Source organism: Ceratotherium simum, chromosome 8 (genome assembly GCF_057802395.1).
Source record: "Ceratotherium simum simum isolate JZ-2026a chromosome 8, ASM5780239v1, whole genome shotgun sequence".
Classification (NCBI taxonomy): domain Eukaryota; kingdom Metazoa; phylum Chordata; class Mammalia; order Perissodactyla; family Rhinocerotidae; genus Ceratotherium; species Ceratotherium simum.
Genome location: NC_141907.1, coordinates 43,566,505 through 43,590,090, shown reverse-complemented (window position 1 = coordinate 43,590,090; position 23,586 = coordinate 43,566,505). Strand labels below are relative to the sequence as shown.

At 37.4% G+C, this 23,586-nt stretch overlaps 2 protein-coding genes across 11 annotated transcripts in view; both read left to right on the top strand.

Annotated features, from left to right (window-relative positions):
* Positions 1–8,599, top strand: part of PDCL2 (phosducin like 2) — a 28,281-nt gene extending 19,682 nt beyond the window's left edge. The window contains exons 4-6 of the mRNA XM_004419212.2: positions 2,031–2,174; positions 4,998–5,206; positions 8,442–8,599. Of these exons, the coding sequence (XP_004419269.1) occupies positions 2,031–2,174; positions 4,998–5,206; positions 8,442–8,599 (511 nt within the window). The remainder of the gene's footprint in view (positions 1–2,030; positions 2,175–4,997; positions 5,207–8,441) is intronic.
* Positions 8,600–15,840: 7,241 nt separating this feature from the next.
* Positions 15,841–23,586, top strand: part of CLOCK (clock circadian regulator) — a 119,788-nt gene continuing 112,042 nt past the window's right edge. For 7 of the 10 annotated variants that reach the window (XM_087434342.1, XM_014787441.2, XM_087434341.1 and 4 more), the window contains exons 1-2: positions 15,841–15,965; positions 17,220–17,302. The gene's annotated coding sequence lies outside the window, so the exon portion shown is untranslated. Of the gene's footprint in view, positions 15,966–16,169; positions 16,265–17,219; positions 17,303–23,586 lie in introns of those variants that run through there. The other 3 variants (XM_087434343.1, XM_014787437.2, XM_087434337.1) reach the window with 1 other exon arrangement.

The following is a 23,586-nucleotide window of genomic DNA, read 5'->3' as shown; positions in this document are numbered from 1 at the left end:
GCAGGTGTTTGCTATCTTTAGGAATTAGCTAACCCTGGGAGAGGCAGTCTCTCCAGGATCAGCAAGGCCCCAAATGCCAGAGCATCCAAGAATATAGAAAATAAGAAAATATCGTTAATACACAGAGAAAAAAGGGCAGTAATTACTCCCAGATAACTTAGAGATATACAATCAGTAACTTGTAACAAACTCGCAGATGTGTCAGAAACCATTTGGATTTGCTTCATGAATCCAAGAATTCAACAATTAAATCAAAGTATATAAATTTTGAGAGTTGTTTAACAAGTTTTAAGATTCTCTACAGATGAATTGCTAGGTAACATTTATTGAACGTTCACTGTTCGCTAGTGCAGGGGAGGAAGATCTATCCTCTACCCACTCTGGGTCCTTTCTGGCTGGGCTACGAATTAAATTGACATGAGACAGAATAACAGGAGAGAATTAAACAAAGCTTTATAACATGTATACATGGGAGAGACCCAGGAATAACTGGGTAATGACAAAATGGTGGAGGTTCTCATCTTAAATATTATCTTCAGGTAAAGACAAAGGAGGATGTTGGGGGTTGGGGGGAGTCAGCTATGGGAGAGTACCAGAAAAGCACAGTAAACAAGATTAAGGTTAACATGCAGATTTAAGTTCTTGCACTGATAAGAGTGTCTAGAGATAAGGTCAGCCGCCCTTCTTCCTGGTACAGAGAGGGAGATGATACCTTTACAAATGGAGATTTCCCTTATAAATGTAAATGTCTCTTACAAAGGATAACATTTACTTTTACTTGGTTTTCAGAGCTTTGATAAGAATGGGTTTATCTGGCTGGCTCCGTGGCTTAGTGGTTGAGTGCGTGCGCTCCGCTGCTGGTGGCCCCGGGTTCGGATCCCGGGTGCGCACCGACACACCGCTTCTCCGGCCATGCTGAGGCCGCGTCCCACATACAGCAACTAGAAGGCTGTGCAACTATGACATACAACTATCTACTGGGGCTTTGGGGGGAAAAATAAATAAAGTTTAAAAAAAAAAAAAAAAGAATGGGTTTATCAAGGACCCTCCCAGTCTATCCACAACCAGAGTTGTCTACGGTGATGGCCTATCCTGGGGACAGGCCTTCTATCTTAAATTCTTTTAGGCAGTTAGTGGGGGGCAAGGTCAAAGTTTCTGAGTCTTCTGAGCCTTTATTGTCTTCAGCTCAAAATAATCTGCATACCAGAGTGGCACATCTTGGGCGGCCTGCCCTGAACCCCATCACTAGTTACCATTCTAAGAAATTTACATATACTATCTCATTTAATCTCCCACAATCCCATGCCAGTAGGTATTAGTATTATTCCAATTTGCAGTTGGGGAAACTGAAGCTTAGAGAGATTAAATAACTTGCCCCAATTCATGATGCTAGTAAGTGGGAGCTGGCATTTAAAACCCAGTTTAGTCTGACCTCAGAGTCCAAACTCATAATCACTCTTCTCTACCACCTCTCTACCTGCAACAAATTTATAACAGGTAATTACACATATTCACAAAGGCTTTGGACTGAAGGTCAGTTTAGCATGATACTTAAGATGATGTAAATGAGGACAATAATAGTACCAAGTTCATAATGTTTTTGTAGGGATTAAATTAGTTAATGTAATGCACTTAAGATAGTGTCTGGCAATGCAGTAAGCACTCAAAAAATGTTAACTATTATTATTATGTATATTCTCCCTTAATAAGTATTTAACCTGTGTGTGAAAATTTCTTGGCCCAATGTCTAAATAAAGTCTCCATAGCTATGATTAAGACCTAGTCTTTAATAAAAATAAATTTAACAGTCAATAGCTAACTTTTTATACTTTGTAATACTCATAACACAAATTCCCATATAAAAAGAGAAATTGACATTATAATTCCATTAATAATTATTCTATTATTCTTTAAAGTGTTTGACAGGTACGAGCATTACATTTATTGCCCTAAATTATTACTGTATATAGGAATGAACTTAAGACTATAACAATTTTCTTATGTAATTTAATTTCATTTTTTTTACTTAGAGAAAAACGGTTACAGGAATGGAAAGCTCTTAAGAAAAAACAAAAATTTGGGGAATTAAGAGAAATTTCTGGAAATCAGTATGTGAGTGAAGTCACAAATGCAGAAAAAGATGTATGGGTTATAATTCATCTATACAGATCAAGGTAATTACCATACCTTTTTTGCAAAATGTTAATATATTAATGTTTTAAGGTATATATTTCTGGTGTTAAGGGTTTATAAAGCATAAAACAAAGACTACTCAAGAAAAAGAAATATATGTATATATACACATATATATGTATAGAGTCTTTGGGTTCAGGGATTAAATTAAGTATTTTAATAAATTTTCATGTCTAATTTAAAGAACTTGGCACACTTCTGATACTGAACCTGTTAATCTCAAATTCGTGTGCCAGATGCCCAGCAAGCCAAACGCTGAGACATCCATGCTTGGAGATGGAGAAAGATTTATTTACGTTGGCCAAAATGAGTAGGTGGGAGCCTAGGTTTGCTCAAATCCGCCTCCCCAAGAATGGAAAGCAGGGGGGTTTTATAGAGCTAAGGGGCTTGGCAGGACAAGCTCCAGGGGAACAAAGGGATCACTTCTGATAAGCCCCTGGGCCATATGACTTCTGGACTTCAACCGCTGCCTGGACAATATGACTTCTGGGCTTCAACAGCTGCCGAGGGCTGGCCATCCAGTGATCCCAACCTCCCCGGAGGCATTCTCTTTCTCCTGCAAAACAAAGTCACAAATCCTCTGGAAAACACGCTCACAAATCCTCTAGATCCCTGAGTCACCCCTCAAGTTAAACAGGAAAAACAGCAAATTGGTTTAATATCTACAGTACCCCTAAGGTACTTAGCTTCACTGCTTAGAAAGATAAGTACTCTTTGGCAGTTAATTAAAAAAAAATTTATATTATGGAAAATTTCAAACATACAGAAGAGTAGAAAGAATGATAAAGTGAGTACCCTAAATATCGACCAGGTGGATTGAACAATGAATATTTTGCCATATTTATATCATTTTTTGTGTGTGTGCGTATTTGCAGAATGATTTCAAAGTAAATTACACACAGCATGATGCTTGACTCCTAAATACTTTAGCATGTATCTTCAAAACATAAGAGCATTTTTCTATATAACCACTGTTAAAAACAAAATTTCACCAAGTAAATTTGAAGATCTAATTGGCTTTATTCAACGATTCATGAATCACTTGGCATCTCATCTAGCAAGCAGAGAGATATACTCCTAGGAGTTATACAAAATGGAAGGTTTTTATAGGAAAGAGGGTGTGGCAAGGAAGTTATTAGCAAAAGAAAAGAAAGGATTATTTTGGGCCAGGACATCTTCTCTTTTGAGGAGAAGGGAAAGTCAAGGATTTTATTATGCAGATTACCTCTTCTTCCTCTGGGGGATAGAGAGGGCCCATGTGACAGATTACCTCATTGGTACTGACCAGTAAATTCCAGACTGGTTGATTAACATTACATTTCTGGGGAAGGTTGAAACTGCAATTAGGTTAGGTATTAAATCTAGGTTTGGTATCATGGGCTTTAGCACAAGTGATGCCATTTTGGCCCTGTGGTTTTTGTCTTTAACACAATATCATTTTCTCACCTAACAAAATTAAAATAATTCCTAATAGCATCTAATACCCATTCCTTACTCAAATTTCCCCAGCTGAGTTCAAAATGTCATTTATAAATACATATATTTTTGAATATGGATCCAGTCAAGGATTATGCTGTGCATTTGGATATATCATGCCTCTTAAGTCTTTTTTTAACGGAACACTTCCTTTGCACTCCCCCAGCCCCCAAAACAGTTAATTTTAGAGGGACAAGTTGTAAAAAGTATAACCCAAATGTCCCTAGGCCTCACCAGCCTGGTATAACGGTAATTGGGGAGAGTGGACTTTTCCCCAACTCTGCCAAAGAGGAGGCGCGAGCTCCCAGTTTCACGAATCTCCCATAGAAACAGCCCCTGTAGCTTTAGTTCCCAGCCCCTCTGCCTGGGCTCCCAGCCAATCCAGGCACAGAGGCCATGACAGCGGCCCTCATTGTCCTTATCTCCTTCTCTGAATAAAGAACATCTTCTCTCTTCAGGTCCTCAGGGAAATTCTGTACAGAGCAATTTATGCAAATTAGAGCCCTGCTGTTTACCAGCTCACTAGTTCCTCAGACAAATTTTGATAGTACACCATGACCCATAAAAGAAGATATTACTTTGATTCTAACTAAAATGCTTGGCAATTAATTTTTGAATAGTTTAAAGCCTTAAAAAGAATCGTTTCTCATTTTTCCTATACCACTTATCTGGTTAAACCAATTTGTAAATGCTGCTGATTTTGGTTCTTCACAAATGAGCATGAGAAATACCAACATTTACAATACTGGGATCTGTGTGATAAATGTTATATACTGAAGTGGTTCACTGAATGTCTTTTCTGAGACCCATTATGATTAGCAGAATAGACGTTGGTTCTGAATGCCCATACCATGGTGTAAAAATATTTACTTTAATGGTTATTTCTAGGTAAATTACTAGTTTTGACAAATCATTTTCAAAAATTCATAGAAGAGATTGAATGTGTTTTAGTCTCAGCTAGGCTGTTGCAAACTGTTATACGTTTTGATGGACTCAAAGAGTAAGGATCTGTTTTTATAATATTTTAAGTATTTGTGACTTTCTCAGATGGATTTTCGGGGCAATCTAAGACAGTTAAATAAAATATTAGTTTTCTTGACATTAAGAAAATGTATTCATGTGTCAATATAAAACATACATTTTAAGAAAATTAACAAATTTTTTTGGCAACTAGACTTTTGGTAATGAATACCATGCAGTCTATACAAAGTTGAAATATAATGATGTACATCTGAAATTTATATGTATAAACCAATGTGACCTATTTTATTAGACGGAGATGAGTAGTCTTTTTTTAAAGATACTGTGTGTACTGTTTCTCTTTTCAGCATCCCAGTGTGTTTGTTGGTTAACCAGCATCTTAGTCTCCTAGCAAGAAAGTTTCCAGAAACTAAATTTGTTAAAGCCATCGTGAATAGCTGTATTCAACACTACCATGACAATTGTTTACCAACAATTTTTGTTTATAAAAATGGTCAGATAGAAGGCAAATTCATTGGAATTATAGAATGTGGAGGGATAAATCTCAAGCTAGAAGGTAATGATGTTATTTAAAAATTTTTTTTTTAAAAAAACCAGGGAAAACTTCCACAAATTAACAAATATCATGAAAGTTTATTTCCATAAAACATAAGGTTTTTTCCCTTGCTTCTAGTCTCTTCTTGTATGCTTCCAGATTAATTTTTCCATAATAATACTCTTATCATAACACCCACCTGCTTAAATCCTTAATGGTTCCTTGTCTCAAATAAGTTAAAAATTCAGAATCTTCTGCTTGAGGATTTCAGCCCATGTATCCAACTGTATTTCTGGATGCTTTCTAGTTTCTGATTCAGCCAGGCTAGTCTTCAACCACTACCCCAGACACCCCTTACTCATTTGTGCTTTTATACTTTGTTTCATACTCTTTCCCTGTACTCAATATACTCTACCCTTCTCTACTCTCCCTTCCAAACCCCATTCTTTCATGGGTTTTCTAGGTTTCCATTTATCCCATTATGTGATTCTGGACCAATTCATAATCTGTCTTCATCTTCTCTACCGAATTTCTATAGCATATATTATCTATACAACTTATTTTTCACTTATCTTTGTGCTATCTGATTTTGTTGGTTAATCAATTCCCTTTGAGTTTTGTCTCCCTAACAAGTACAAGGATCATGTCTCCTTTTTTTTTTTTTTTTTTTTTTTTTTGGTAGTACACAGCACAGGACTTTAATAATTTTTACTTCCTAACCTAGTTCTAAGGCCATATCCTTGATCTAGTCATTTCTTGGAACTGCTTTAATTGTATGATATTAAAATCTTTTTCTCTTACCATTGTGTTAAAGCCATTGTGAATAGTTGTTTTTAACAACTATACTTTCACTCTATCAGTCCCCTAAAGCTGTTTTTGGCCTTATCGAGACCTCCAATACTTTAATTATTACAGAATTACCCCCTTTTCCTTCTCCTAGTCTCTGAGGTCCCTCTTTGTTTTACCACCTTGTTTTTTCAGCTTGTACCTCATCTTTTTAATTAAAAAAAATTAATACATAAGAGTACAAACGATAATATAGCAAACATTCATGTAATCATTACCAAAAATAACAAATGTAAACATTTGTTCATGTTTGCTTCAGCTATTTGTTTATTTATTGTTGAAATAAACATTACAGATATAGTTGAAGTTACCTATATTTCCATTTCTAGTCCCATTCCCCTCCCTGCCTCCTTAGAGGCAATCACTGTCATGAATAGTGTGTTATCTTGTTCATGCTTTTCTTTAGTTCGTATATTAAAAAATTTTTTTTATTTGTCGTAAAATACACAGAACATGAAATTTACCATTTTAACCATTTTTTAAATATACAATACAGTATTATTAACTATAGTTACTATGCTGTATGTTACATACCCAGGACTTATTTATTTTATGTTACTTTATTTAACCATTTTTAAGTATACAGTTCAGTGACATTAAGTACATTCACAGTTGTGCTATCATTACCATTAATCCATCTCTAAAACTCTTTTCATCTGGCATAACTGCAACTCTCTATCCAGTAAACAATAACTCCACATTCCCCTCTCCCTCCGGCCCCTGACAACCACCATTCTACTTTCTGACTCTATGAATTTGACTACTCTGAGTATTTCATATAAGTGACTCACACAGTATTTGTCCTTTTGTGACTGACCTATTTCACTTAGCTTAATGTCCTCAAGGTTCATCCATGTTGCAGCATGTGTCAAATTTCATTCCTTTTTAAGGCTGAATAATATTCCATTGTACGTTTATACCACATTTTGTTTATCCATTCGTCTGTTGATGGACACCTGGGTTGCTTCTACCTTTGGGCTATTGTGAACAATGCTGCTGTGAACATGGATGTACAAATAATCTGTTCTAGTCCCTGTTTTCAATTCTATTGGGTATATACTCAGATGTAGAATTGCTAGATCATATGGTAATTCTATTTTAACTTTTTGAGCAACAGCATACTGTTCTCCATCATGGTTGCACCATTTCACACTCCCACCAACAGTGCATTAGAATTCCAATTTCTCCACATCCTCACCAACACTTGTTATTTCTGTCCTTTTTTTTTTTTAAGTAACCATCCTAATGTGTGTGAGGTGTTTTCCCCAATGATTTTTAATGTTTCTTATGTCATTTTTCATGGTTCAAAAAATGCTTCAATTTGTTTCTGAAGTATCTGTGTTCCATGGGTCTACTTGTCTATCCCTGAATCAATATAGCTCTATGTTAATTATTATAGCTTTATAACAATCTGTTGTCTCTAGTAAGGCAAGTTTTCTTCAAAATTTCATATAAATGTTGGAATTTGTCAAGATCTGTGAAAAATCCTGTTGATTATTTATTAGAATCATATTTATAGATTAATTGTTGGGGACTTGATATCCTAATAACAGTGAATGTTCCTATCCACGAATGAGATATATTTTGTCATTTATTTTCATCTTTAATGTTTTTTGTAATTTTCCTCATAAATATAATATATATATCTTACATTTCGTAATGTAATATATTTTTCAATTTTCCTCATAAATGTATTTTGTCATTTTCTTCATAAATGTTCTGTTCATCTATACAGTACTTAGGAATAAATTTAACAAAATGATGAATTTGCCGGGATGGGGGATTTTTGATTATCAATTTAATTCTTTTTAGTTTCTCTCTTGGATATATTTTGGTAATTCATATTTTTGTTGAAATTTTCCCATTAAAGTTTTCAAATATATTGGCATAAGTTTTTTTCATAGTAGTCTCATGGCTTTAAAATCTTTACTATGGTTATGTCCCATGTAAATTCTTTATATTATTTGGTTTCTTTCCTTTACTTGTGATCATTGTTGCCTGAGGTATGTCTATTAATCTCTTCAAAGAACCAGCTTTTGGTTGGTCAGCTCTTACTGATTCTGTTTTTATATTTTTGCTAAAGTCTTTTCTTCATTATATCCCTCTTTATGCTTTCCTTGGGTTTACTTTATTGTTCTTTTCCTAGCTTCTTGATTTAAACTTTTAACCCATTTATTTTCAGTCATTTTAAAATAAACATTTTAGCCATAATATCTCCCTTTAAGTATAACTTTGCCGTATCCAATGTGTATTTTGATACTGTAGTACTTTCATTGTCATCCAGTTCTAAATATATCATCATTTCCACATTAATTTTATTAGAGTCAACTTCTGTTTCATATAGGTGAGAAATTCATCTTTTCATTTTTCTAAGAGTTTTATCTTATTTAATGATGGTTATTTATTGCAGAACTTGAATGGAAGCTAGCAGAAACTGGAGCAATACAGACTGATTTGGAAGAAAACCCCAAAAAAGACATCGTAGATGTGATGGTATCTTCAATTAGAAACGCTTCTATTTACGATGACACTAATAGTTCAAACAGTGATAATGATGATACCAAATAGAGAGAAATATGTAATAAATACCTTTAAAATATTTATATACTGAACGTTTTATTTGTCACTGCCTTTAGAATCAGAGATTAGAAAATTTATAAATAGATTTATTTTACTGTCATTTTTATATTAGAATTATAGCTTATGTGTCATTTTAGAAACTTTTAGGCATTTCAGAATATTCGTTGCCTCCAACAAAACCAGAATTTTTACTGAACCTTTAATATTTTTCTGTGGCTTATCCTTTTTCTGACCCATGTTGGACAAAAACACAAATATTTCAAGTCCTCTGTGATGCCAACTCACTTCCAAAGAGGCCTATGAATGAGAATGATGAAAGAGAACCATGAAATTTCATTTACTTTATGTCAATAGATTTTAAACTCTATTACTTAGAGGCCTTGAGTGAAAATACTTAAATTTATGACCATACGCTTTTTCTTTGAAATCTCTTATCTATTGAAAAAATTAACCACTCAATAGAAAAATGCAATTTAAAGATTCTGAAAAGTATATAAGAAACATTTCCACTCATTATTATTGTTTTTAATAGTTATGTTATTAAGTTAGAAAACTAAGTACTCTTACTAATAGATCATAGAATCATTAGAACTGTGTAACATAACATGTAAGTTTCTAAGTCATGAGGAGAAGTGAGAAAAATATATTGTGAGGCTTACGTATGTTTTAACAGTAATTGCAGAATTCAGCATGAGAAAACATACAATATTAGGACACTGCAGAAGACTTGCAGGATGTTTTATCTTGGCTTAATAATGAACACCACTTTTAGAGAAAAGGGTGCTAAATCAGCATGTAATAGTTTGATAACAGGTTTTATTCTTCTACTTTGTATTGGTGATCCATCATTCTGATTATGGATATTCACTGATGTTTGTGAGAGAATCTAAACTAAATTTAAATGATTAGATTATAAAAACACATTGGTGAGAATTGAGGCAGTTTAACACGGAGTCAAGAAAAGGCTCTTTGCTGCTCTTGGGAGTGGGTAGGGATCATAGAGGCTGCAGAGAATGATGAAGTGGAAGGGAAGTTAAATACAGACTTGAGTAAGGTAATGATAATTTATTTTACCAGACAAGGTAAAATCAAATGATCTAACTTTGGAAAGGATTGGGAAGACCCTTTTCTTCTGAGACAGCAAAGAAGGGCTTTTGAAAATATACATCTTGGGATGAAGGGAAAGAAAGTTGGGAGTTGCACAATGGTTTTTATTATAGCACTATGTACACATATAAGAAAAATAATTGCCTATACTAGTCCAACTCCTGAAATTCTCTTTAACAAATGGATGGATAAATTCCTATTCAGGATAAAACAGGTGTAGAAATGAAAGGAAAAGCCATATTATCATAAAGTTAAAATGTAACTTTAATGCCATCTAATGCATATAATATATGAACAATTGAAACCAAATGCAACAGGTCTCCTTAAATGTAATCTTTTTTTTTAGTAAATACATATTTATCTTTTGTCTTTTTCAAATTAAAATTAACAGAGGAAATACTAATAGTATTTAAGATATCTGAATAAAAATATACATATTTCCCTTTAACTCTTTAACTCAGATCCACCAGTTGGCAGTAAGTTTTTATCCACAAGCACAGTTCATGAATACTTTAACATTTGTAAAAATCATAAAATTATAGCATGTTAGAGGTGGCTGGTTGTGATTCTAGCCTCGATCTTTTTCAGATGATGCACACAAACACACACACACACACACATTCTTCTAGCAAGTGCTCATGCCTGCCAACACAGGTCAGTACTACTTCCATATGTTGCTTCGTTTATATATTCTCATTTAAGTAGGGTATAAGTATTTGTCAGAATGTGGGGAAATTATTTAATATTTAATATTGTGTTTCCCATTTTATTGATGAATTTTTATTTGATGGCATACAAACTTAAAAGGGTTTTTGAAATTGTCAATATTCAATGGTTTCTGACCTACAAAAATGGATATTTCATTTATTATGACCGAATATTTTTCTCTAGACCTTGCTGTGAACCGTGCTCTGTTGAAGCTCCCTTCCCTACTTTATAGTGACTTGTTTGTCAAAGCGTGGTCCTAGAATCAGCAGCATCCCCAGGGAGCTTGTTAGAAATGCAGAATCTCTGGCCCCAACCCAGACTAACTGAATTGGGATTTTAGTTTTAATTAGATCCTTGGGTGATTGAGCAGCACTGGGTAGCAAATACCTTAAAGACATCTTGAGCATATTTTTTAACTCTTCTTTCATACTCTTGGTTATTAAACGTCTGTCTGGTTTAAAACTCCAATCTCAGTTCTAAGGCAAGCGTTTTCTAGCTGAGCTTGTGACTCAGGAACTCTGCAGATGGAAGCTGGTTTGTTTTTAACAAGTTCTTTCCCTCTCTTTTCAAGGCCCATTCCCTCTGGTATTGGGGACTGGAAGGGAGATTAGGGAAGAAAGGGATACGTTTCTCTTAACTGGGTAAGTACAATCCATGTTGCATCTAAATGTACACTCTTTCGTGTGCACGTTGAGTTCTCCTAGAAACTCTGAGGCCGCCTCTCCACTGCACAGTTCCTTGACATGGGAGATCAGTCTGCAGCTCTCTCTCTTTCAATCTCTCTCAGTTCCCACTCCTAGAAGTATACCCAGCCTCTTGCTGCTAGACTGTCTTTCCCCTTATATGTCAAGAGGGTTCAAATCTTGGTGGCACTATCTTCTACACAGCATCAATGGACCCAGCCATGCCAACTTGTAGGAGTGCACATTGCTTTACTTCAGCTCACTCTCTGGCCAGCTGTTTCTCTCCAAGTTTCTATCCTCCTGTTCATGCAGGTGCAGGACATATCAACAAATCTGCCAGGGGATGAGATGCCAGTCTCTCTCCTTACAGTCACCTCTAGTTTCTCCAGCTGATTCTATTGGAGCCTTGTTCACTTAACTTGAAGTGGGGTGGGGGATAAATAGGAAAGGAAAAGGCACCGTACTCTCCAAGAACCTAATAACACATGGCTTCAATGATTCTCTCATCCTCCTCTTCCTAAGTGTTCTGCTTATATGGCCTGAGAGTTGGGGTTGGATGTTTTGACTACAGTAGGTCCAGTTTTGTCCAGCTTTTAGTCCTGACCCCAATGTTTAGTCTGGCCTCAAATGGTGGCAACTATTTAGAAGGTGAGTACTTCATGCTCTTTGTTCCCTATTTCGGACCTCTCTCAGCATCCTGTTATAAAGGTGTTAGCTGTGTCTATTATAGTGTTGCATATTCTTGTGGGTCCTTAGATACTCGATTACTGACACAGTACTAGTACATCATATTTCACTAACTGATTTTAGTTTATCTCCTGTTTGTACTTTAACACATGTTACCAGGTTACCTCTTGACAAGATTATAATCTGCCTACAATCATAATTTGGGATATAAGGATGTTCCTAAAAATCTTCTGGCATGTTTTAACTTTCATCTCATTCATTCATTCAATCATTCATTTACCTCAGGCATTGAAATGGATGATCCATATATAGTTGTGAACAAAACACATGGTTCTTGTCTTCTGGAGTTTGCCTATGGTGGTGTGGAAGATAGTTAATAGATAAGAAAACAAATATAAAACAAATATATGTGTAATTTAACCTTATAAGTATTATGAAGGAAACAGTGGACACAATAATAGAGAATAACTGTGGGGGGGCCAGGTAAGAGGTGGGAGGGAGACCTGCTTAAATAGGGTAATTAGATCTTTGAGACATGAAGATTGAGGAGGAGCCAGCCATGAGAAAAGGTAGGAGGGTGGTCCAGGCGAGGGCACAGCTTATGCCAAAGCCTGAGAACAGAGAGATTAGCAAGGAACTGAAAGAAGTTTCTGGGTGGGAGTGTTATGAGAAGAGGAGAACATGGTAGGATGAGGTTGGAAAGGTAGCAGAGGCTAGATCAAACAGGGTATTGCAGCCATGATTAGGAATTTGGATGTAATTGGAAACGATAAAAGGGTTTTAAGTAGGAACATGTGATTTCATTTATATTTTCAAAAGAATAGTCTTGCTGCTCTATGGAGAATAGATTGAAGGGAGCATCCAAGATATGTGAGATTCAAGAGGAGACATCAGGTAGGCAACTGGACATATGTATATGGAGCCCAAAGGAGAGGTGTAGCCTGGAGTTACAGATTTGTGAGTCATTTCAACCATTCCTAGGGTTCCAACAACAAATTGTAAAAATCTAAAATCAGCATCCTTACCACTCATCCTTTATGTAGCTGTTTATAATTTATATTTGATCATCACAATTCTCTGAGATGCTTATTATTCTACCTTTACAGATAAATGCTCTGAAGCTCAGAGAAATTATTTAACTTGCTCAGTGTCTCTTAGTATTAGTCAGGGGTAAGCCTAGACTTTTGACTACCAAGTCCATAATACCACCTCATATTATTGTACTTCCCTCTATTTTAAAGGGTCTAGAAAGAATATGAGTGATTGACTAAACCATGAAGGTTTCTTTTGAAAAAAAATTACCTTATATTCCCTATCATACATATCTTAAACTTCCTGTGTTCCAATTTACCTTAAATTGTGGTAGTAAAACTAGGACTGTCAATGAAAGAATGAATGAGAGAGGTATTATGAAAGAACAGAAAGGACTTTGTGACTGATGGGACATAGGGAGCTAGGGGAAGAATTTAAGCAAAAGAGCTGTAAGAGTTACACAAAAAGAAACATCATTAAATCACTAATAATAGCCAGCACTAATATGGGATTTCTTATGTACCATGTAGTATTATACACACATACATATCTATATCATATCTATCTATCTATCTATCTATCTATCTATCTATCTATCTATCTATTTCTTTCTTTTATGTCTCTTCTAAATTATCCTATGAGATGGGATCATTATTATCCTCATTTTACAGATGAGGAAACTGAAGAACAGAGAAATAACATACTCAAAGTCATGAAGATATTAAGTGGTGGGGCTGAGATTTAAATCCAGGCAGTTTAGTTCCAAATTCTGTACTCTTAACCACTATGCCATATTGCCTCTATGAAGACATCAACTGGGGGAATCAGTTGGCAAGGGAGTTGGACATGCTCACTTTAAATAATAGCAAGGCATATAAGGAGGAATGAACAGAACATTTGAATTACATTACAATTGTGTTTAAAGAGAAGATTTAGGCTTGGGGACAAATTTAGGATCTATGAAACTATGAGGCAGGATTTTTTAGGCAAAAGTGGAATCTGGAAGTTGGAAAAGTTATTACAAATATCTGATAATGGTTTTCTTCTTGGAGAGAATATGGGGAAGAAATGATAAGTTGTGAACTGAACTGTGGGAAATGTTCAAGCAGGGGCAGAGGACTTAGCAGAAAAACGGGATTATCACCAGGTCTTGGTAAATGATTAAATACAGAAAGTGAGAGAGGAAGGAGTCAAAGATGAACATGATTTGATCCTAGTGACTAAGAGGAAATGGAACCATTAAAAAGGGCAAAGGTATTTTTGAAGACATGTGTTCCAGATGATGTAGAATATGAGGAGGATCACTTTCTCTAGAATAAAATCCAGACATCCACATCCTAGAAAAAGCATTCAAACCCTCTTGTCTGGCTGCAACCTACCTTATCAGTATTACATGTTAACCTTGCTTCCTCTCTTGCTACCAGTATCAGTTAGGATTCATGATCACAAGTGACAGAAAACCTCTCACTAGTTTAAGCAATAAAACAAACATATGAAAGAATTTATTGACTGAAATTTCCACAGTTATCTAGTCCACATTGGATTCAGGGCATCAAACACATCTCCAGGCCAAATCCCATCTTTGAATCTGCTTTTTTCCATGTTGCTTTCTTCCTTAGAATCTCTGAGTGGAAAGATGGCTTCAGGCCTCCATTTTTCTAGATTAAATCCATTGGAAAAGGGAGAGCACCCCTCTTGGTAACTCCAGCCTAAATCAGAGGATTAACTCAAATATGCTTTCCTCTTGGAGTTCCGCCCCAGCCATATGGACTGAGAGTTAAGAAAAGATAGTTCTCCAAAGGAAATTATCAGAATAGGGAATGAATACTGAGCAGGCAAAAATGAATACTGAAATCTCTTCTGCTATATGACGAAGTAAGTTAAATCCTGCTTTCCCACTCTCGACAGAAAAATCCTGAAGTGAAGGATTAGGGATCTGAATAAGTTCCTCAATTTTGATGTTCTGTTTCTGTGAGTATACGGCAAGAATCTGAAATGTTTACTGAGGTGAATGTCACCTTGAAGGGAGGATTTTATAGCCAAAACAGTTGTTTATTTTTTGAAACAAGAAGATGGCTTCTATTTCAAATCCAAAGGACATTCATTAAAATACGATAAGTACTAGGAATTCGGACTGTAAAGACCTCTTTTCCAATAATTTACAAGTATTGAAATGTGCTTTCCCATGTGGACCAAGTCTGTGTCTTAAGCATCAAGGGAAGTAATTTCCAGCTAAGATAAGCAGGAATTATTCACGTTTTTCTAACAAGAGAAGCCGTGCAAATTAGGGTCCTGGTTTATCCCTCCAGCTTCGTCCCCTATCTTCCATTAATAAAAACTCCAAATGAACACATCCTGACCTCCTTTTGCCTCCCTTCTCCCGCGAAGGGCTCATGTCCCGTCTCCCCAGACCCACCCACCAATAAGAAACGACCCAGGCCGTGCTCCTCCAGGAGAGGGGGCAAAGATGTCTCTGGCGGTCCAGTCATCTTCGCAACCCCCCTCTCCCAGCCCCAGGAGAGGAAACGTGAGTGATGTCACTGGAGTGGGGAAAAAAGTCTTTCGCCCGCTAACACCCGAAAAATATTCCCTGGCGTCGCAAAGTGATTTGCTTTCCAAGGGAGAGAGGGTCCCCGTTTTGGCCTCCAGGTCCCTCATCCGGCAGGAAGCTCTTCCGTCTCCTCGCTCCCTGCATCTGAGGTGCAAGCCAAAGCAGTCGCAATCAAACGCTACCGCTCCCCGGACCAGCCGCACTCTGCACCCCACCAGGCCCCGCCTCCCCAGCTTTCCAGTAACCAGTGTGGGAAGGGGGCTCCCGGGAGATCCCCGTTTCCCTCCGCACCGAACGGCGGCCCAAAAGAGCGGGAGTCTCCTCGGGCGCCCGGGATCCCCTCCGCGGCTCCGCGCTGCCTAACGGGGCAAATCGCATGCGCACCGAGACGCGCCGGGGAAAGGGAGAGTGAGGGGTGGGGCGAACGCCGAGCGCCTGCCGTCGGAGCCCGCGGGGGTCACTGACGACGCATGCGCCGGGAGGGAGCGCAATCACAGACGCAGCTTGCGGCTACCGGCTTAAGAAAGGAAACCGCGGACGGCGAGAGCGCAAAGGAAATCTGGCCCCCGACGCGTGCGCGCTCCCGGTGAGTGGCGCCCCACCGGCTGGGCCCGGGGCCTGACGTCTGCCGGTAGGCTTGCCTCGGCGGCGCATGCGTGCTCCGGGTGCCGGTGGAGGAGGGGAAGGGAGGGGAGGGGGAGGAGGAGCCGGCGGCAGTAGCGGTGAATATTTCGGGGGTGGTGGGGGCGCCACTCACTGGCCCAGGTGCTGCCTGTGCTGCGAGCCGCGGTGTCTCCTGGACGCAGCCGGGGTAGTGGTTCCGAGTCACTGCAGCTAGACTCCAGGGTGGGGGAGGGAAGAAGCGGAGCCGCCGCAAGCCGCACGGTGAGGGCGCGGGGAAGGGGCGGGAGCGGGGGGCGGTGTGTGTGAGGGGCCCGGGGGCGGCGGCCAAGGGAGCGAAGGCGGGAGCTGAAGCCCAAGTTTTGCCTGTCGCCCTAGTGTGTCCTTTCCTGGGAGTTGGGGCGGAGGCCCGCCCTGGCTGAGGGACCCTCCAGGGCAGCTGGGGTTACCTGCGGGGCAGGGGCGGGATTGGGGTGCACGGCGGCGCGGCTGGTCGGAGCGCTTCCCGGGGCTGGGGCCGATTTCAGCGGCAGCGCGGCCGGCAACGCCGGAGACCCGGTGTCAAGAGGGCTGTCGCTGGGGACCCGCTAGGCCTTGTGACCCACTTTATTCCTGTCACAACGCGGGCACGTTTGGAGCGGCGCCCAATGGGGCTCCGGGGCGGCCAGCTCCTCCGGGGAACCCCCGCCCTCCCGGCGCCCGGCCCGGGCGCCGCGGTCTGCAGTCCGAGCGGCCGCCGCCGCCGCCCCTGGGCTGGTTCCGTTAGTGGCCGTGGTTCCGGGGCTCGGTCCCCGGGGGGCCCGCGGCCGGCTCGAGCGGCGGCGCCGGTTCGAGGGCTCCCCGCGCGGCGCCGGGTCTGCCTTCCTTCCGCCGCCCCGCGCTCCGCGCTCCCTGTCCCCGCCGCATCTGGCTTTGCAAGAGCCCTTTCCGCCGGCGGAGCCCGACTCTCTGTACCTGGTCCCGGCGCTATGCCCCCCGGTGTGTCATTTCCAGCACGTTGCGTCGCAGAGATTATATTCTTGAGTGTGGTTTCCCCGGTGTAAACGTCGTCCTGTTGGCAGTAGTGAGCAGAATCCTGAAAGATAACAAGTCTCGGCCTCGACCTGGCGGGTGAAAGATCGACTCAGGTGGTGGTGTCTTGCTGTTAGAATGCCATGCTACACGACTTGAAGGTTTTCTAGCCTCTTTTAAAAAAAAAGTCAAATGTTTTCTTTTGCAGTGAAAGAAAAGCACAAGAAGTAAAGAAACTTTTACAGTCATTGTTGATTTAACTGTTACGCGGATCCCCCAAATCAAAACAAGGTAATTTCACTTAAAGATTTCATTCTAATATGTAGCTTTATTTTAAGTGATAAGAGGAGAAAATTGTGGCATGTTTTCCTTCCACCTGCCTGAAAAACAAACGTCCTGAAAAGGATATAACTCAGATAATGAGTTGCTTCTGAAAGTGGCCCCTTGGGGTACTTCAAATCTGGTTTGTTTTAGAATCTGGTTGGGGGAAGGAAGCTAACTTAGGTGTTAAGTAGTCGACGGAACAGAACGTCATTAAAGGTTATAGATGAAAGTTGTGGTAGAACCAGTCATGATTAGCTCTGAAAAAAAGAATGAGGAAGCTTTCTGTGTACTGACATGGAAAGATCTCCAAAAATGTTATAAAGTGAAAGAAACAAGGTGTAGGACGGTGTGAAGAATGTGCTGCTTTATGCGTGAAGTGGGGATGTGGAATAAGAGTATAAACTTGCGTTTGCTCTTCTCTATAAAGAAACTCTGGGAGGATACTGGAAAACTGATAGTGGTGGGGGAGAGGGGGAAGTAGCCTGATGAGGGGAGGGTGGGAAATGAGATGTACACTCTGTGTCTTTATATTTTAAAATTTTTGTGACTATATTATGGATTCATAAACCAGATTAAACAAAAATTCCCCCCTCCAAAACCCTTCCCTCCAAAGATTTGCTGTGTGCCTTTTGTCTGTCTGCTTGTCTCTCTTCCCTAATTTTTGGTGATTTTGGCCGTTTTCAATATGATTTTTCTTAATATCTTTTAGAAAAATGAACTAAAATCGAAAGAAGGTTTGGGATGTTTGGCTATACTTTAATTTTTAAGATGCTGAAGTCACAGACAGATTTAACTTTTAAAGATGTTTAGTTGTATTGTGCTTTGCTAAAATATATGACATTGTTTTTACATTGGGTATTATGGCTGGATTATGCTGTTTTCAGAGGATAGTTTGTGTCCCCCTTTCCTCTTTTTTCAGGCGTCATAGTTGTATAAAATTTTGCTTTTTCATTTTTTAGCCCCAGAGTTGTCATGGAGAATATGACTACTCCATTAAAATGATAATAGAATTAATTGTCCAGGTAGTTTGCTTTTCAGATTGGGAAACTTTTTTCTCTTAAGGAAATCAGATGTGAATCTCAGTGAAATGTAAATTTATCTGTGTTTATATAGTTCTTATGAAAAATTTAAAATAAAACTGAGAGGCAGTGTTCTATTGGTGCAAAAAACTAAAAATTTTTTATGACTTATGAATTGCTGGAAACATTGTATTAAGAATTTTTGGCTCTGTCAGCCTAACTTTTTAAATTAGGTTAAAATCGAAAAGGGGATTGTTAGAATGGATCTAATTTTTAGGGGAGGGTACTGAAACTCCCTCTGGTGGCTAATATTTTATAATCAAAGTAGTGAATGTCGAGTAGTGCGTGACAGTTGCTTATGGGCATTTTTGTTAGCAGTATTCCTTTTTATTTTGTAGGCTAGGATAATTGTATTATTTCTGTTTTCATCTGTCGGTCTCTAGTAGCCAAACTTTTGCAAAAGGGCATTTATTTTTCCTTTGTATTCCGTGTGGGTCTATTCAGTCTTTTTGAAAAAATAAAATTTTACTTAAAATTTTGTTTTTAAACAGAAGTAAATTGATGCCCATGAAAAAGTAAAACAATACAATGTATATATAAGTGAAAACCTCCTTTGCACACTTTCACTTCTATCTCATATCCCTTCCCAGAGATAACTGCTGTTAACACAGTTGTATAACCTTCTAGATCTTTTTCTGTGCATTTATAAACATAGACTTTTCAATCTTTAAAATTTAATTGCTTTGATTGATTCTCTGATCTGCCAGTTTGCCTCTACTGTGGACTCTCTTACTACTCACAGCACAGGGAATAACTTGGAGTGTGTCAGAAAGTTTAACATGTGGTATACACCTTAGGACATACTCATCTTTTCACTTGTGTGGTGCCGGTCGGTTTGGGGTGCATTTATAGAGTTTGCAATGAGGTGTTACTGGTGTGAGCTTTTTCTGGTGTAGATTGAATTCAGCTGAAAGATTTGGATTCCATGGCTTTTAGAGGGCTCTTTAGAGTCCACATTCTAGAATTTTCTTTGGGTTTTGACCTGGTCAGTAGCTCACAGGTGAAACTTTGATTTTATTCTCCTGTACTCGCACACCCCTGGAAAGCCCCCTAGATTACCTCAGCCTCTTCTCTGAAGAGAATGTAGGCGGACTCTGTCCTTAACTAAGAGACACTGATTGACTTGGATGAAATCAGCCTTTGAAGTGAAATGGGGAGAGGAGGCCTTTTGGTCTGGTTTGTGCTTAACTGACAGCAGACAGGTTGTATGCACACTCCCACCTACCCCCTATCCTCCCCTGCAGAGAGAACACTACCTTTCTAGTAGTTCCAGAGGGTTGTTTTTTTTTTTAAACCAAGCTACAAAGAATTGCCAAGCTTAATTCTTTTTAGCTGATAGAGTCTGCAGAAATTTCAGAGTATTAATCAAGACTCTTTACTAAGCTATATGAGATGCATAGAAAGATGCAGGATGAATGACGCTGCCCTCAGTGGGTTTCAAATCTAGTATGGTTAAAAGAGCATGTACATAATGATTATAACACAAGATAGGAAATGATAGATTCCAGAAGAAAAACAAAGATTTTTAAGGGTGAGACTATTTCCAACTTTTTATTTATGCGGGTATGGGGTTTGGAGGGAGAGTATATATCTCAATCTTTTAAATAGTTAAGAAAGGATAGAACAAACTTAGCTCAAATCTTAGTTCTTAAGGAGCAAGGAAGTAAGGAGTTAAGTTGCATCCTTATAGCAGGCATTATGAGACTAATTGATAGTTGCTTTTTTTGTTTGTTTTTATTCTGTCCTACAGGAAAGAGCCATTTGATGTTTTATTTGATAATTATAATACAGCCTCTCTTAGATTTCAAGATTGTTAGAAGTATTAAATTAGGAAATTTAATTTTGTCAGTTAGCTATTGTCTACCATCTAATGTGTCAGGCAGTGTTAGTATTAAAAGTAAATTGTTTCTTCTTATCTCATTTCCTTTCCTCAAAGCACATATTTAATGTACCCTCTCTCCAACATTTTTACTTTTAGTGCTGTGTCAAATAAAATATTTATTTGCTGCAAATATTTTAAATTATTAAAGCAAACAACAGCATTGTGAAAAATCGAAGTTCCACATTATAGCAAAGCTACCTTTTATTGTTTGTGTCTATTTCCTTCCATGTCTTTGCAGATGCATAAAGTAAAATGTTTTTTTTTAAGTGTAGTTTCTTGTGGACATTGTACCAGTGGACATTGCATTTTCTCCTTTTCTGAGTCTAAAATTCTAGATGGAGTTGTATGAATTATTTATAGAATATTTTTAAGTGTCAGGGCAATTTAATTCTTACTAATTGACTGTAATTATCACAATGGCATTTATATTTGCAGGTTGCTTTACAGCCATTTGTTAGTCATTTTTATAGCTTTGTTAGATGTAGCTTCTGTGAAGTAGGTGGATAAGAGACTCCTGTTTTTCTCCATGTTTTCAATTATGTAAATGTTAAATTACCTAAACTCCTCCTCATAAGTATAGTGTCAACTCTTGAGTTATCACTTGTTTTAGGTGTATATTTCACAAAGATGTAATTCTGCTTATTTTAAGACCTAGAAGTCTATAGAAAGAAATTGCTTGTAAAAAAAAAAAAAAAAAAAGACAAATTTTTATGAATCACTTTTGACTTTTATAGTATACTCTTTAGGGTGTGATTTACCTTTTATTTTTCAGAAATATGAAAATATTTCTGAAAAGAAATAAAATATTTTCATTTCTACATTAGTAAGGTCAAATAGTAAGACAAAAATTCCCATCTTTTTCAAAGAGTTCACGTTTAATCAGGTATTTAAATTTGTACTTCTCACCAAAAGAGTGGAAAATGAAAATACAGGTTGATTTATGTTCGAAGGTTTTGTATTTAAAACAAAAACACAAATGGGAGTTGTACCAATGAGGGTTAAGCTATATGGCTAGCTAAGAATTTATCATTTGTATTAAAATATGGCTTTAATGTAAATAGTTGCCTTTATTTCTTTCTTAATCTCTTTCCCCCCAGTTATAAAAATAGCGCATCCCCAATGTGGAAAACTTGGGAAACACGAAGAAAAGCATGAATTAAAATTTTAAAATTTCACTGGAAATCCCATCACCAAGAGATGCCATTGTTAAGCTTCTGGCATGTCTTCTTCCTGCGTTTTCTTTAGCTAATATATAAGTACATGTACACTTATAGACACATGATATTTACAAACGGGCTCATAATGCATCCACTGTAGTGCAAACTGTTGACTTAACAGTGACTCTTGAACATTTTTATGTCAGTATTTTTTGTAATAGCTATGTAGTATTCACATCTATGTTTGTGTAATAGTTTACTTGTCTTTTTCTGTTGGACACTTAAGTTTTCAATTTTTAAAATAATAAATAATGGTGTTACTTTTAGAAATGACAGCATTAGTAATCAGGTAGAGTTGATACTTGAAAAAAATTTCAATAGGGTAGTCTTCTGAAGAATTAGAATTCAAGGAGAATAATACTGAATTTGTGTTAATATCCAGATTAGACAAATTTTGTGCTTTCTGTTGAAAAAATATGCCATAAGTATTTAATAAATTATCTAGTGATGATTCATAATAAAGTGAATCCAAGATTTTTATAATGGTATATTTTATAAAGTATGTTCTACTTTGAATTGTATTAAACTACCTTTGCATTTCATGAGCATAAATCATTTGGATAGCAATGCTCTTGATCAAGCCTTCTAAGTAGGGTGGGAATCTATGAAGGAGTCTACACACACAATTAAAATTTGAGCTATAACATTTTTTTTTACAGTGGATTAAGTTCAACAGAGAGTTTTTTTGATTGCTCCAAAATACTTTCTTAAAAGGAAAATCTAAATCTCAAGAAAGAATCCTTTATCACCCAAAGAATTGACATTAGCTTCATGTAGGGTTTCTGTGACATTGTGTTCAACTCCTAGATATTTGTATCCTCCAGTTTAAATTGGGGAGAAAAACTGTTGTGTTAAACTATTTTCAAGAGAAAATAGATAATGATCTTACAGTTTAATGCAGTAGTTTTAATGCGTCTTCTCTGGTCTATTTTGGGAAGTTACACATTTTCCCAGGTTTTTATGAATACTACTTTTGATAGTGACTGTCTTTCACTTTTTTCTCTTATGTCATGAAACTAGGAAGTTTTTAGGTGTTTATTATTTCTTCTATTTATTCTCAGTGACGTGACAGATTATTAAAATATCTGGTTTTATTCTAATAAAGCTTCTTATTATTTATTGACTGAAACTTAATAACAAAGGCAGCAAACTACTTTAACGAAGTCTCAGTTACTTATATTTATAGCATGGTGTAATGATTAAGAGTGCAAGGCTCTATAGCTAGCCTGCTTGCCATTCAAATCCTGGCTCTATTGCTAGCTCATTGTATGACCTTGGACAAATGTTACCTCAATTTCTCATCTGTAAAATGAAGATGATCCTAGTTCATAATATCATGTGAGGATTAAATGAGACAATACTTGCATATTACTTAGAACAATGAGTATCACATCAGTAAATGGTAGATGTTATTATTCCTGTTGTTTTGTTACTTTCATAGTATGTCCTAAACATGGCTCTTATCTTTTTTGGGGGGTGGGGCGCTCCCAATTTAAATGTATTTAAGTAAGTTGCTTAGATTTTTGTATTTGTATAGAGAGTTTGGGAGTACTTGGCTTTTTTATGTGACTTAGAATAAAAAAGTACTAGAACATGCTTCTAAGATGCATGGTATTGTGTATTTCTTTGAAATCTCTTTGCCAAGTAAAGTTTTGATTCACAAAACTGATGACTGGTTTCTTCTATGTTGAAACTTAAATTTTAGTTGAAATAATATTAGAAGAAATTATTTAGGAAAAAATCCACAAATTAAAATAAAAAATGTTAGGACTTAAATTTTATTTTACAACTTTAGCTTATCATATAGTTCAATAGAAATTTCACAGATTTTTATTAGAAGCAAGAAGAGAAGTGAGAGAAACATTAGTTAATGGAAAAAACTATTTCTGTTTCCAACTCTTACCTGATATTTTTGTCTCCATCAGAAATGGTGATGATATGTATTTGTAATTATGAAGGTGTTTTAGTTTCACCAGTAGAGTTTATTGTGTGAATTAAGTTTGTATTGTTTAGCTTCTTTTTAGACTTGATGACATTCTTCTGTTTTTCTGTAAGTCTGTTACTTTGTTGGAG